Here is a 12,006-nt window from a genome sequence, read left to right as displayed (position 1 = left end):
AGACGAGAAGGATAATAGACAAAGAAAGCAAAGGACCAGTGAAGTAAAAGAAGAAAAAAATTATGTGTTTCACAATTAAATATGCCATAACATCAACAGAGGTGGGGATTGAATTCAAAAATAATTGCAAATCACAAAAAAAAAAACCTTTGCAGTACTGGACGCTATATATCGAAAGAACGTATAATCTGCATAGGTGCAATTATTTACATACCCAGAAGTGATCTCCATATTCTTAGGGACTGTTAAGAATAAAACCATTATATAATAATAATAATAATAATAATGTCATTGACAATTACAGTTCATCTCCTTCCACAATACCTATAGGAATGTTAGACATCGACAGAAAAATAACCGTAGAGTAGACTGTACCGTCTTTCAATGTAATGGTGAAGTATTTCCACAAGGTTCTTTCTCTAAAATAAGAAAGTGTATGGCCTTTGAGAATAAGACTATCAAAAAGAAAAGAAAAGGAATAAAGGAGAAACGGATTTACAAGGTACATAATAACTATATCATCATCACTGACAGAGGGAACCAGAGTCAAAATATTATACTCCCATAATAGGAAAGAAACAAAAAAAAAAAAGATAAAATTCTTGCCTGAGGGAATTACCTTCCAACATTTTCACTCCTCTAGCCTATGTGTGAAATGTCATTTCTTTCCACAGCTTTCCTTCTCTCTTCCTCCCTCTTTCCGTTTCTTTCCCATGGACCCGCATACACATTCTTCGCCGCTCTAGAAGTTGTGCCTGTTGAAATCACTTATCTTTCCTTTGTTCTTTTTGTTTTTTTCGCCTCGCGGTTTGTTTCTTTTTAATTTCTTCCGTCAGAAGTATGTGCATGATCAGGAGAATGAATTGGGGAGTGAAGGAGGAATAATGATCCTTTCTCATATGAAAGTGTTTTTTTTTTCTCTTTTTCTTTTCCCTGTTTTCGCATTTCAGTAGTGCTGAGAAACCAAAACAATACACTGATGAGCAGAGATGTGCTTGCTTTCTCCCTCTCTCTCTTTCTCTCTCTCTCTTTTCCCTTTTTCTTTCTTGCTACACTATCATTTTTTTTCTTTTTTTTTTCCTTCTTTTTTTTGTTTTTGTTTTTGTTTTTTTGCTTTTGTTTTTCTTCAATTTGACGCTTTCGTTTGCATCAATGTGTTGCGTGTACACGTGCGTCCCTTATCTCATCATCATTGAAAGCTTTGGTGATGATATCAAAACAACTTTCTGTAGTTCTTCCCTTTAAAAAAAAAAAATTCTTTTCTTTCGCATTCTGTGAAGAGCGAAGGAATGCAGTGCCACACCGCTCTGTGACACAAATACGCGGACACAAAAAAACAGGTGCAAATGTTGCCTCGTAAATCCTTCGTTATTTTTTTTTTCTCACACATTTCATTTTCCTCCTTCAGGTTTCCATTCTTTCTCTCTCACCTCTGCTAATTTCCTTCTTGTCTTTTTTCAGAAACTTGTTGCCTCTTTCCTTCTTCCATTGCTGTCACCGCTGTTGTTGTTGTTTCCACTAATATTTACTTCTTCTTCTTCTGCTTGCCTGGCATTGGCTTTGCCTGCTTGACGCCTTCAATACTTACCTTTGGGTCAAGCGCCAGACAATCGGTGACGGCACCCCATCCAACAGTGATCTTGCCCTCACGAATGGTGAACTTCAGTCCCTTCTCCACTGGCATCGGGTATGCGAGGGTGAGAACGAGTTCACGGTTATCACCTGGCATACATACGAGAGTCTTTTCAAATTCGCGCAGTTCCGCTTCTTTCTTCTTCTGATCATCCGCATCACGGCCATACTTCTTATTCAGCTCCGCCGCAAGTTTCTCACTCTCCGGGAAGTTAATATCCGCAGTGACATCAGCGCAATGGAAGAAGAGTTGTGGACGGTAATGTGGACTAAACGCTGTGTGTCGACCACCCTCTTCCTTTGTGAGGACGTACACCTGCGCGCGGACACGGTTGAAGAGAGTGGTGGCACCCGGTGCGGAGAGCACCATACCGCGCTCCACATTATCTTTAGACAAACTTGTCGTGTCGCCCGTACCGATGATACTCGCCCCAACGGAGTCACCTGGCATGCACTCATCAAGTGTTCGGTGGTACATCTCAATCCCACTCACCTTTACGGTCGCCTTCTTGGCGCTGAAGCCTGAAAGTTCGGCATCCGCACCAACCTTCATAAGTCCTTGATCCACACGTCCAGTCACAATAACAGTCTTCTTGTCTTTTCCAATCTCATAGACGTGTTCAATGGCCATAAGAAAAGGTTTATCAGTAGCTCGTGGTGGGTCTGGGATCCACTCATCACACTTTTTAATAAGTTCCACAATTTTGGCCTCATTCTCAGCATCACCTTCCAAAGCTTTTACAGCAGATCCACGAACAAATGGTGTCTCTTCAGCAGGGAACTTATATTTCTCCAAAAGCTCTCGTACCTCCATCTCCACCAATTCAATCATATCTTCCTGTCCATGCATCATATCACATTTATTAATAAAACAGACAAGTGCAGGTAAACCAATCTGTGAACAAATTAATAAATGTTCACGGGTTTGTGGCATACATCCATCATTAGCTGCCACAACGAGAATACCACCATCCATTTGGGCGGCACCTGTAATCATATTTTTTACGAAATCCATGTGACCTGGGCAATCTATATGACCATAGTGGCGTTTCTCTGATTCATACTCCACATGTGTTGCATTGATAGTAATTTTACGGCTCTTTTCTTCTGGTGATTTATCAATAGCGAAATAATCAAGTGCCCTTGCTTTACCAGCCTTCGCAAGTACAGTTGTAATGGCTGACGTTAGCGTTGTCTTACCATGGTCAACGTGACCAATGGTTCCAATAATAAGATGTGGCTTGTCACGAAGGAATGCTTCCTTCTTAGGAGCCAAGAGGGCACTACGAAAGAGTGTGCGAAACATTTCAGGAGTAGGAAAAACCCTGTGATGTCTCTTTGTTTAAGAACTATATAAGAAAGTAAATAAATATGTATGCGCGCGTGAATATGTATGTGTAGGTTTCTGAGTGTATATCTCTGAAAGGAGATTCGCTCTTTACTTTTTATGTACTCGCTGGTTCCTTTAATGAAACAGGAGGATTAACTTCCTTTTTTCAAAATCAAAAAGAAAAATCAATAAAAATAATATACCAAAAACAGAAGGTAAAAATAATTTAAAGAAAATCATCTCTTGCATCTTCCCCATTGGGTTATCAGATTATTTCTTTTTATCGTATTTGTTTTTGTATTATTTATTAGTTTTTTTTTTTTTTTTTTTCATTGGTGTAAGAGAATATAAGTCATTCTTTTCTTTTTTTCTGCAGGAGATTAAAAAAAAAAAAAAAAAAAATGGCGTTAATACTTCTCCCTAACCCAGAGTATTACCCCTGATCATACTGTTTCGCTCTATTTATTTTTTTTCTTCCACTCAATACAGACTTTCTCATTTACATAATAAACACTGATCTGTTCGTTTACAGGTGGAGATGCCACTGTTTTTTTTTTTTTCTTTTCGTACTCTCACCCACCCCCCAACATTTCAGACTCTTTTTTTTTTTTTTCTCACGCGTGAATACAAAACACACATACCCACATGCGTATTCTACAAAGAATACATTCTATATCGCACTCCAATAAACAGTAACTACGGCGTAAATATGAGCTGAGAGATCGTGAGCGTGATTCACCCAACCATCGGCCTGACTGTAGTAACAGCTGGAGCAAACATGTACTCCCGCTCCACACTTTCTCATAATCATACAATGAACCACATACTTGTACGGACGGCGCATCCCCAACAACTTTTCCATGATACCATCACAGATAAGTTGAATCCATCCTTGAGCTTTTATGTGATCATAGTGCTGAGCATCATCCTCCCCACCCTCATCATCAAAATATGGACTAAGAACTTGCAAAATGATATTCTTCACATCATTTGGTGGAACGCCATTAATTTCCACGGTGTCATCCCGTGCAGCTTCTGCAACTGTGACTGCAGACTCTCCATCCACACTCTCATCCCCATCTGGCATTTCGGCTGTGTCTATCCGTGCTGGGGACTCTGAAGCCGCTGTGGTGGTTGCTCCCTCCGCTGTTGGGGCTCCTCCTGTCACCGTCGTCGTCCCTTCCTCACCGCTGCCAACAGAAATAACTCGACTATTTCTCGCACCTTCATTCCCTGCAGGCACGGAGGCACTCACCGTCTGATCCAGCGACGGGGGCGCATCTTGTCCGTTTTCTTCAGCCATTGACTGTTTTCTCTAATATGCAGCACCGAAGTGTTTTCTCTTCTTTTTTTTTTTCTTTATTCAATTCCCCCCACCCTTTCCTTGTTAAGATTTGCAATATACATATAATTTCAGTGATCATGAAAAATTCGTACATGAAAAGAATAATTCAAAAAAAAAAAAGAAAGAATAAAAATAAACAAAAAGAACATACCACAAAGCCCTAGGGGAAAGAAAACTATAAAAATAACATACCAAAGAAAAAAAAAAAAAAGAATTATCAGTAAACAAGTCAGGTAAAAAAAAAAAAAAAATGTCCAAAAATCCACCAAATATTTTTTTTTCCCCCTCTTTAACGTTAAATGAGACTTCGAAGACGGGCAACATCTCTTGCCTCTAACCCAAGGATGGAGCTACAATAGTCACTGCGGTTCAAAACTGTTTGAAGAAACTCACGCAGTCTTGCCGGGGTGCCACGCAACGAGACTAGACCAGTACCGTCCCGCCCAGCAACACGAAGAATTCGCCAGCGGTGAAGAGCCGCAACAGCACTACGAAATGCGGAGCGATCCAAAGCAGCTGCAGCTGCTGTTCCCATAGATGAAGCTACATCTTCCAGTAGGTCCACTACTGTCCGTGATACACCTCCTTCATGACGAAGATAAACATATGCGAGAATAAGTATCATCTCACGTGTACAATATCCCAATTCTACAAGACGGCAATCAGAGAACATATCACCAAAAAGAAGGTGATGTTCACAAGAAGAGGGAAACACTGTTATACTCTGTATATTTCTTTTTCTAGAAGGATTTCTTGAAATTTCTGTTACCCATTGAGCACGTACGGCATCTGGTGCAGTTGACAAACTTCTACTAAAGAAGTTATATCGTCCTTCCCTTACCAAACGAAGTTTAAGCCATGAAAAAACAGATTCATGACTGGTTTTATCAAGTAAAATCAAACGTCCAGAAGAAACTTCAGCAAATGCGCTGGCGACTGCCGCCATAACACGTCCCGCTGTAGCGCCTATACTTTGCAATTGACCAGATATTCGTGCAATCCGCCAAGCAAATAAATTATCATCTGTTGACTTTTGTCTCCCCTCAGAATCAGCTGTAAAAGCAGCAGCAGGATCAACAGAATCTAATTCATTAATGACAACGTTTACAATCTCTAGCATTGATTCTTGTAAAAGTTGAGTTGAATCACCACCTACTAAATTATCATTTAAGCCATTTTGTAGTTCCACTTTACCCTCATGTACTTGCTGCTGATGATCCAGGTTCTGATGCTGTAACTGCTCTTTTGATGCACTTATAACATCAAAGCACCATCCTGTAAAAGGTTTATTTATGTAGTTATTTTCATCATTCAATGAATTTTCTTCACGTCCTTTCTTCTGATTAGTTTTTCTTTTCGTTTTCACAGTCATTTTTTCTATATTATGTTGCAAACGTTCCTTAATCTCTACGAGACAAGCCCGAGCCACTCGAGTTGCACTCCATGGAAGAAGTGGGATACACCGAGTCTCACATGTAAGCCGACTGGAGAGTCGTTTTTCAAGTTGCCTAATATCCGGCGTAGATGACGTCATCACGAGTGACATCCCACCACCACGACCATCACTCTCATGCATAAGACCGGAAAGTACATAGAGTAACTGATCACACCAAATACCAAATCTCTCTACACGACGAATACAAACCACAAGATTTGTACCATAACTTTTCATTAAAAGAAGAGAACGTTGCAAAGCAGGTAAAGCACTTGATGCTCCACCACCAGCATAAGCTGTTGTGGAAGTCACCAAAAGTGGGTCCATATCTTCATCATCAGAGCATTCATCTTCATTTTCTGAACCTGTGGCAGTAGTAGTAGTAGTAGTAGTAGCAGCAGAAGGACGAGAAGAAATAACTGTAGAATCGCGACCTCGCTTTGTAGTTTCTTTTTTACTTGATTCCTGATTCTCTGTACGTGTTCTTTTTAGTTGACCGTTCGCAGATTTATGACGTCCTATTAATTCATCATTGTCACTACCCGCCCCACTACTTGCATCACCACCTTTTTCTTCTTCTTCTGACTGTAAAAGTTTATGAAAACCAAATAGATTCCCAAAATCAAATGTCCCTGTACGCAAGGACCAATCTGCTGCTCGAAGTTTTGCTGACTGTGGACTTTTAAGAAATTGTAACAACTGCTGGGCGGTGCAGCGGAGTGCGTCCTCATCACTGTTCAATGTATCCCCGTCAAGATAAAGCACGAGTGTCTGTTCCCGTTGCATGCACTCTTGTGCGACGAGGCGGAGAATACGGTGTTCGCCGCAGCCGCGCGGGCCCCACAGTGCGTGGCAGGAGCGGTGGCCAAGCGCACAGGAGGCGGCGATGGCGCTGCGGACGGAACGATAGGCGTTCTCGTGGGCACTGCACTCATCGCGGGCGAGTGAGAGAAACGCGGGGCCGGTGCAGGCCGTCAGACGTGCGTGTGCCCGACAGCACTGCACAGCGAGTTGGTGCTGTGCGTAGGCAAGAAACTCTTGCTGTTCGTGTATATGTTGCTCCTGATTTTCTTCTTCTCCTTCTTTTTCTTCTTTGTCTTGTTGTTGTTGTTTTGCTGAAGGTGGAGGTGTTTCCTCTTTCCGTTTATACCGGCGGGTTCTCATCGTCCAGAGACGGAAACGAAAGGGGAAGAAAATATTTTCCCCCCTCACTCTAGTCAATAGAGAACAGTCGTGCGAAAAATCAAGAAAAGAAAGAGCAAAAAATAATAAAAAAAAAAAAAGAGGATAGGTATATATATATATATATATATATATATATATATAAAGAAATAGAAATACCATATAGATCATTGGCTCTGTTATAAGAGATATAAAAGATTGACGTCACAACACCTCTCTAAACGCTCATGATGCCATAACGAAAAAAAAAAAAAAAAAGTAAACCAATTCAAGGAGAGGAGAAACAATGCAAACGAAAGCAATAAAAGAAAGAAAAAAATGTTTCTCTAATCATTATTTCGATGTATCTTGACAAGATGAAAGTTTATGAATAAGCAGAGAGTACGTGTTGGGAACCTTTTGATAAGCTTTAAGAGGAAAATATTTCACATGCTCAAACGTTTTTCTCTCTTCCAATATCTCTATTTTGAAACAATTTTCATTGTAAATACTACCAAGACACGGTAATACATTATTTCGAGAAAACTCAGATTCTTCTGTCCATCCATTGTAAACTTTACCTCCAACCTTTACAACTCGTACCATCTGCTGCAATACGCTACAGAAAAGTGTTTCATTATAGACGTGATAAATAGAGCCAAAACTGTATGCGTGATCAAAGAAATTAGATGGCAGCCACTCCAAACGAGTCCCATCAGCTACACAATATTGATTTTTCTTTGTTGTCATTTCTCGAGCGTATTCTACAGTTTTATTACTAATATCAATTCCAAGACCAACAGCACCAAAGAAAACATTCATAAACTCCAAATGATGTCCACAACCACTTCCCCAATCTAGTAAACGATCACCTGATTTTACCTTCAGTAATTCTGCTATTACACGAAGAATAGCTTCATGATCATGAATAGATACACGATGCCATATCCCATCCTTCTTGCAATTATTTGCTCGTCGATCATACTTCTGTGCAACACTTGTAGGTTTTTTGCGTGGCAAATGTTTTAATGGTATTTGACGCTCTTCAAATGAGGCATCATACGGCGGACACGTTGGCCACTTAACATTAACTATAGATTCTTCTCCAGAAATATGATGAACTGAAACATCATTTTCTGATTCTTTATTTAAAAAACAAAACATCTGCTTTGGTCCTCTACATCGAAATGGCACAGCATCCACGTCATTGTACACATTATCTGAAATACCTTTCACTTCTTCTGCTGTACCTTTGGTTATAACAAGAGAATACGTGTTAGGAATGAACTGTCTCGCTTTTAATGGAAATATCTTTACATGCGAAAATGCATCTTTTTCTTCTACAATTTCGTATTTCACAGGTAAATCTGAAAAACATAATGGCACATATTCACGTCTGAAATCATCTTCCTCACTCCAACCATTATATACTGTTCCCAAAGGCTTCACCACTCGAACCATCTGTCGAAGCACATTACAAAACAAAGTATGGTTGTAGACATGAAGAACAGCACCAAAACTAATAGCATGATCAAAAAAATTTGATGGAATCCAACTAATATTTGTTCCGTCTGCTACACAATGAAGAAGATTAGGGGATGTAAGTTTACGTGCATAGAATATTGTAGCATTCGCCACGTCAATTCCAACACTACTTACACCATAAAAATCATACAAAAACTGCATAGTGTGTCCACAACCACTTCCCCAATCAAAAACGAATGAATTATTTTGAATACGGCCTAACTTAACAATACCATGAAGAATATCTCGATGATCTTCCGCACGAACACGATGCCAAACACCATCTGATACGCAATTGTGAGCCCTTCTGTTGTATTTCATAGCAACACTCGTTGGTATCTTGCGTGGGAGATGCTTAAGAGGAATTTGTAATCTATCTAAAGCTGCAGGATCATACGGTGGACATGCAAGACCTCGCAATGAAGTCCGAACATCTTCACCCTCAGCCATACCAGACTCTGCTAAAAGATCATTTTTACCACCTTCCACTACAGAAACTGTCTCCACATTCACCTTCAACTTCACATCATCATTATGCAAAGGTAAACCCCGAGAAGTAACCCAAAAAAGCCACAAAAACATCATTATAAAAAGAATCATCATAAAAAACGTTAAAGATCGCCAACCGCTTCGTCGCATAGGGCGGCTCTGAAACCTATGCGTTTGTGCAGACGCCAAATAGTTCTTCATTTACAACTAAAACTATAGAAAAAAAAAAAAAAAAATAAGAACAAAACAAAAACATAAAAAAAAATACAAAATAACAACAGCAAACAAAAAATCAAAAAAAAAACCACATCATAAATAAGCATGGACACCAGACGTACTCGAGCATCTCCGCCCCCTGAAATCACCCCACTGTGAGCGCAGTGCACAATGCAGGGTGTTAGACGAGGGCGTCGTGTGAAAGGGAGAGAGGAGGGGGAGAGGGGAGGAATGAAAGATAGTGGATAGCAAGAGGTCGCTCAACATTTGTACACATTCAAGAATCCTCATTGGTGTAATCGGTCCGCCTGTCGTTAGACAAGTTTTTCATCATCGCGGCCAGCATTGCAGGTGAAGTGAAGCACAAGAAAAAAAAAAAAAAGGTGAGTGGGGGGCGTACGTACACGCGTGTACGTGTATGTGTGTGTGTATCTCAGCAACGTGTACGGATTATCATCGTATTGGTTCAGCGCACAGTGCTCTGATATTGGGATCCGTCTGTAATTGGTTCATCATGTCGGCAGCAGTACCATCTGTGATAATAATAATAATGGTGATGGCGATAGCAGGAGCAGAAAGTCTTGGAGAACCACCACCCACAGTACGCCACTAAACAGGCATAGCACCGTGGCTACGGGCCTCCTCATGACCGCATCGCGAAGGAGTGAGGGGTGGTAAAGGGGAAGACGACATCAGAAAACCGCATCATCGCGTCAGCAAAGCACAGTGTCAGCTGTGACGGTTGTTGCTACTCAGCAAAGATGTTTTGCTCAGACGCGCACTACAACTTTTGTCTTCATCCACGGATGCGGTTGTCACTCACACGTACATACATACACACATATGCACAGGATGTCGTCCACACAAAGGACAGCAGATCTCCGTCCCAGATATCACCACGCAGTGCACACAACAGCACAATGCAAGGCGGTTGGAGGAACGTCTAGCACAGTTAAGGTAAGAAAAAAGAATAATAGAGCCGTACACATTACTCAGTATTTGTGTTCTTCTATTGTGTTCATATTTTGTTATTTCCCTATTATTTGAGCAGTTTAAAAATATATTGTATTTCTCGAATGTTGTTATGATTCCTTGCGTAAAGAATTGCACCTAACTTTTCTTTAGTTCCTATTTCATCTGAGATTTTCGTACCATGAATATGCAATCCCCATTGCATTAGAGCACTAACAGGTCTCCCACTTGCATGAATGCTTTGAATGGTTTTAGGATAGGACTTGAAAGCCATCATAAGAAAAAAAAAAATCACAACTATCATGAATATTTAGTGGAAAAAAAGCATTCGTTCGTAAATAGTATTGCAATTTCTTTGAGGTTTTCTTTGTTACCATATCTGTTCAAAGGATACAAAAAAAAGTTGTAACACCTGTTCTGCCACTCGTTGCTCCGTACTGGCAACTTGTTTTTTCGTTTTTTTTTTTTTTTGAAGAAAGCAAAAAGTTAGCCGTTATACAACTCGTTTCCTAAGAGATGGAAGGAAAATAGAAGACTTCATGTATGATTTTGCTTGTTCGTGCTTTAAGAGAGTTGATTGAGGGTATGTGCAATTCCTGTGATTTCAAGGAAATCCTCCACTCATCAAAATATATAAACACTGAGGATAAGAATGCAAAGACAATGTAGTCTATTATGTAACGGAAATCGACACAATAAGAGATTGAGTTATTCCAAAACAGCTAGTTATATCACACAACGAAAAGAACGGAAATGCAATTAATTGATCATCAGTCGTATTATTACTCAAAAATCAAACCAAAAAAGCAGCAAAAAAAAAAAAAACCATAATAAACTAACCATGTGCATGTCATATATGTAGGATCTCACCTGCAAAGGAAAGGTAACAGTCCTCAAATGACTAAGCTTAAGGCAAAAACAAGAAGAATTGTCAATAGAGGTACCTGCACCTGTTTGCTTAATACTGAAGAGCCTTCAACCATCAATTCTTTAACTTTCTCATACTTTTCAAAGGATTCTTTTGAGGGATTGAGTACAAAACGGGTTACCAATCTCTCATCTATCCCTCTGGAATTCCGTGCCAATTGCTTTACTGCTTTTAACTGCGCCATTTCTGCTTCATTCTTTGCCTTCTCGGCTTTTTTTGCGGCACTTTCCGCACGAACAGCGGCATTTTTACAAGCCTGAACTGCGATATCAACAAATTGCGCCAACAGCTCAGATCCAGCCACCAAATCTCCAGCACTCTTATTATCAGAGAGAGCGGCATCCACTGCTGCCTCACCATAACCCACTACACGTTCAATATAGCTTCTCTGTGTCTCAGATATTTCTAGTGCCATTCGAGCCTCTTTAACGGATTCAGTCGACACCGACGCACCTATAGCGACAACTCGGGACAATTCCATAGCTGTTTCCCTCGCACCTCCTTCCATCACATGTACAAGTACATCAAGTAGGGCTTTGCACCTCTCCACATTAGCAATAGCGGAATCTGCTCGTAATACTGCAACTCTGGCTCTCCAAGCACAATCACAAGATCGAGAGGACTGCAATCTTAACCTAGCCAAAGATTTAAGAGAACGGTTAACTAGTCGCACATTTGGAATCTTTGATCGGCGAGAAATATTAGCAGGTCTCTCCTCAAACTCATCAGGCAGTCTGGAATCTCCCCCACAACTTACACGAAAACAATTACTATTCTCAGCACGAGAAGAATCGTCACAACAAGATGAATCGGCACGACTATCAGTCAAAGAATCATTACCAAGGCCAACACAAGGTTGAACTTCATCAACCATAGCATCACAGGAGCCAAACACCCATAACACGATAACAAAATTAATCGACAACAATTGGATAACACACGAGTACATCAAAACAAAACAACTAAAAAAAAAA

General features: G+C 40.3%; 5 protein-coding genes across 5 annotated transcripts; all 5 read right to left on the bottom strand.

Annotated features, from left to right (window-relative positions):
• Nucleotides 1-1,525: 1,525 nt before the first annotated feature.
• On the bottom strand, nt 1,526-2,938 carry TM35_000034180 (elongation factor TU; the record flags this gene model as incomplete). Its single annotated transcript, XM_029022185.1, has 1 exon — nt 1,526-2,938. The coding sequence occupies one exon, from the start codon at nt 2,936-2,938 to the stop codon at nt 1,526-1,528; it is 1,413 nt and encodes a 470-aa protein (XP_028886731.1).
• A 694-nt stretch (nt 2,939-3,632) lies between these two features.
• TM35_000034170 (putative dynein light chain) lies at nt 3,633-4,265 on the bottom strand (the record flags this gene model as incomplete). Its single annotated transcript, XM_029022184.1, has 1 exon — nt 3,633-4,265. One exon carries the CDS (start codon nt 4,263-4,265, stop codon nt 3,633-3,635), a length of 633 nt encoding a protein of 210 aa, XP_028886730.1.
• Nucleotides 4,266-4,602: 337 nt separating this feature from the next.
• On the bottom strand, nt 4,603-6,906 carry TM35_000034160 (uncharacterized protein; the record flags this gene model as incomplete). The annotated part of the gene is made up of 1 exon (XM_029022183.1): nt 4,603-6,906. The coding sequence occupies one exon, from the start codon at nt 6,904-6,906 to the stop codon at nt 4,603-4,605; it is 2,304 nt and encodes a 767-aa protein (XP_028886729.1).
• Nucleotides 6,907-7,257: 351 nt separating this feature from the next.
• Nucleotides 7,258-9,117, bottom strand: TM35_000034150 (putative methyltransferase; the record flags this gene model as incomplete). The annotated part of the gene is made up of 1 exon (XM_029022182.1): nt 7,258-9,117. One exon carries the CDS (start codon nt 9,115-9,117, stop codon nt 7,258-7,260), a length of 1,860 nt encoding a protein of 619 aa, XP_028886728.1.
• A 1,880-nt stretch (nt 9,118-10,997) lies between these two features.
• TM35_000034140 (uncharacterized protein) lies at nt 10,998-11,906 on the bottom strand (the record flags this gene model as incomplete). The annotated part of the gene is made up of 1 exon (XM_029022181.1): nt 10,998-11,906. One exon carries the CDS (start codon nt 11,904-11,906, stop codon nt 10,998-11,000), a length of 909 nt encoding a protein of 302 aa, XP_028886727.1.
• Between the last annotated feature and the right edge of the window lie 100 nt (nt 11,907-12,006).

This window comes from Trypanosoma theileri, assembly GCF_002087225.1.
Source record: "Trypanosoma theileri isolate Edinburgh chromosome Unknown TM35_Tth_3_V1, whole genome shotgun sequence".
In the NCBI taxonomy this organism is placed as follows: domain Eukaryota; phylum Euglenozoa; class Kinetoplastea; order Trypanosomatida; family Trypanosomatidae; genus Trypanosoma; species Trypanosoma theileri.
The sequence above is the reverse complement of the archived record's forward strand: the minus strand, read 5'-3'. Positions and strand labels throughout refer to the sequence as shown.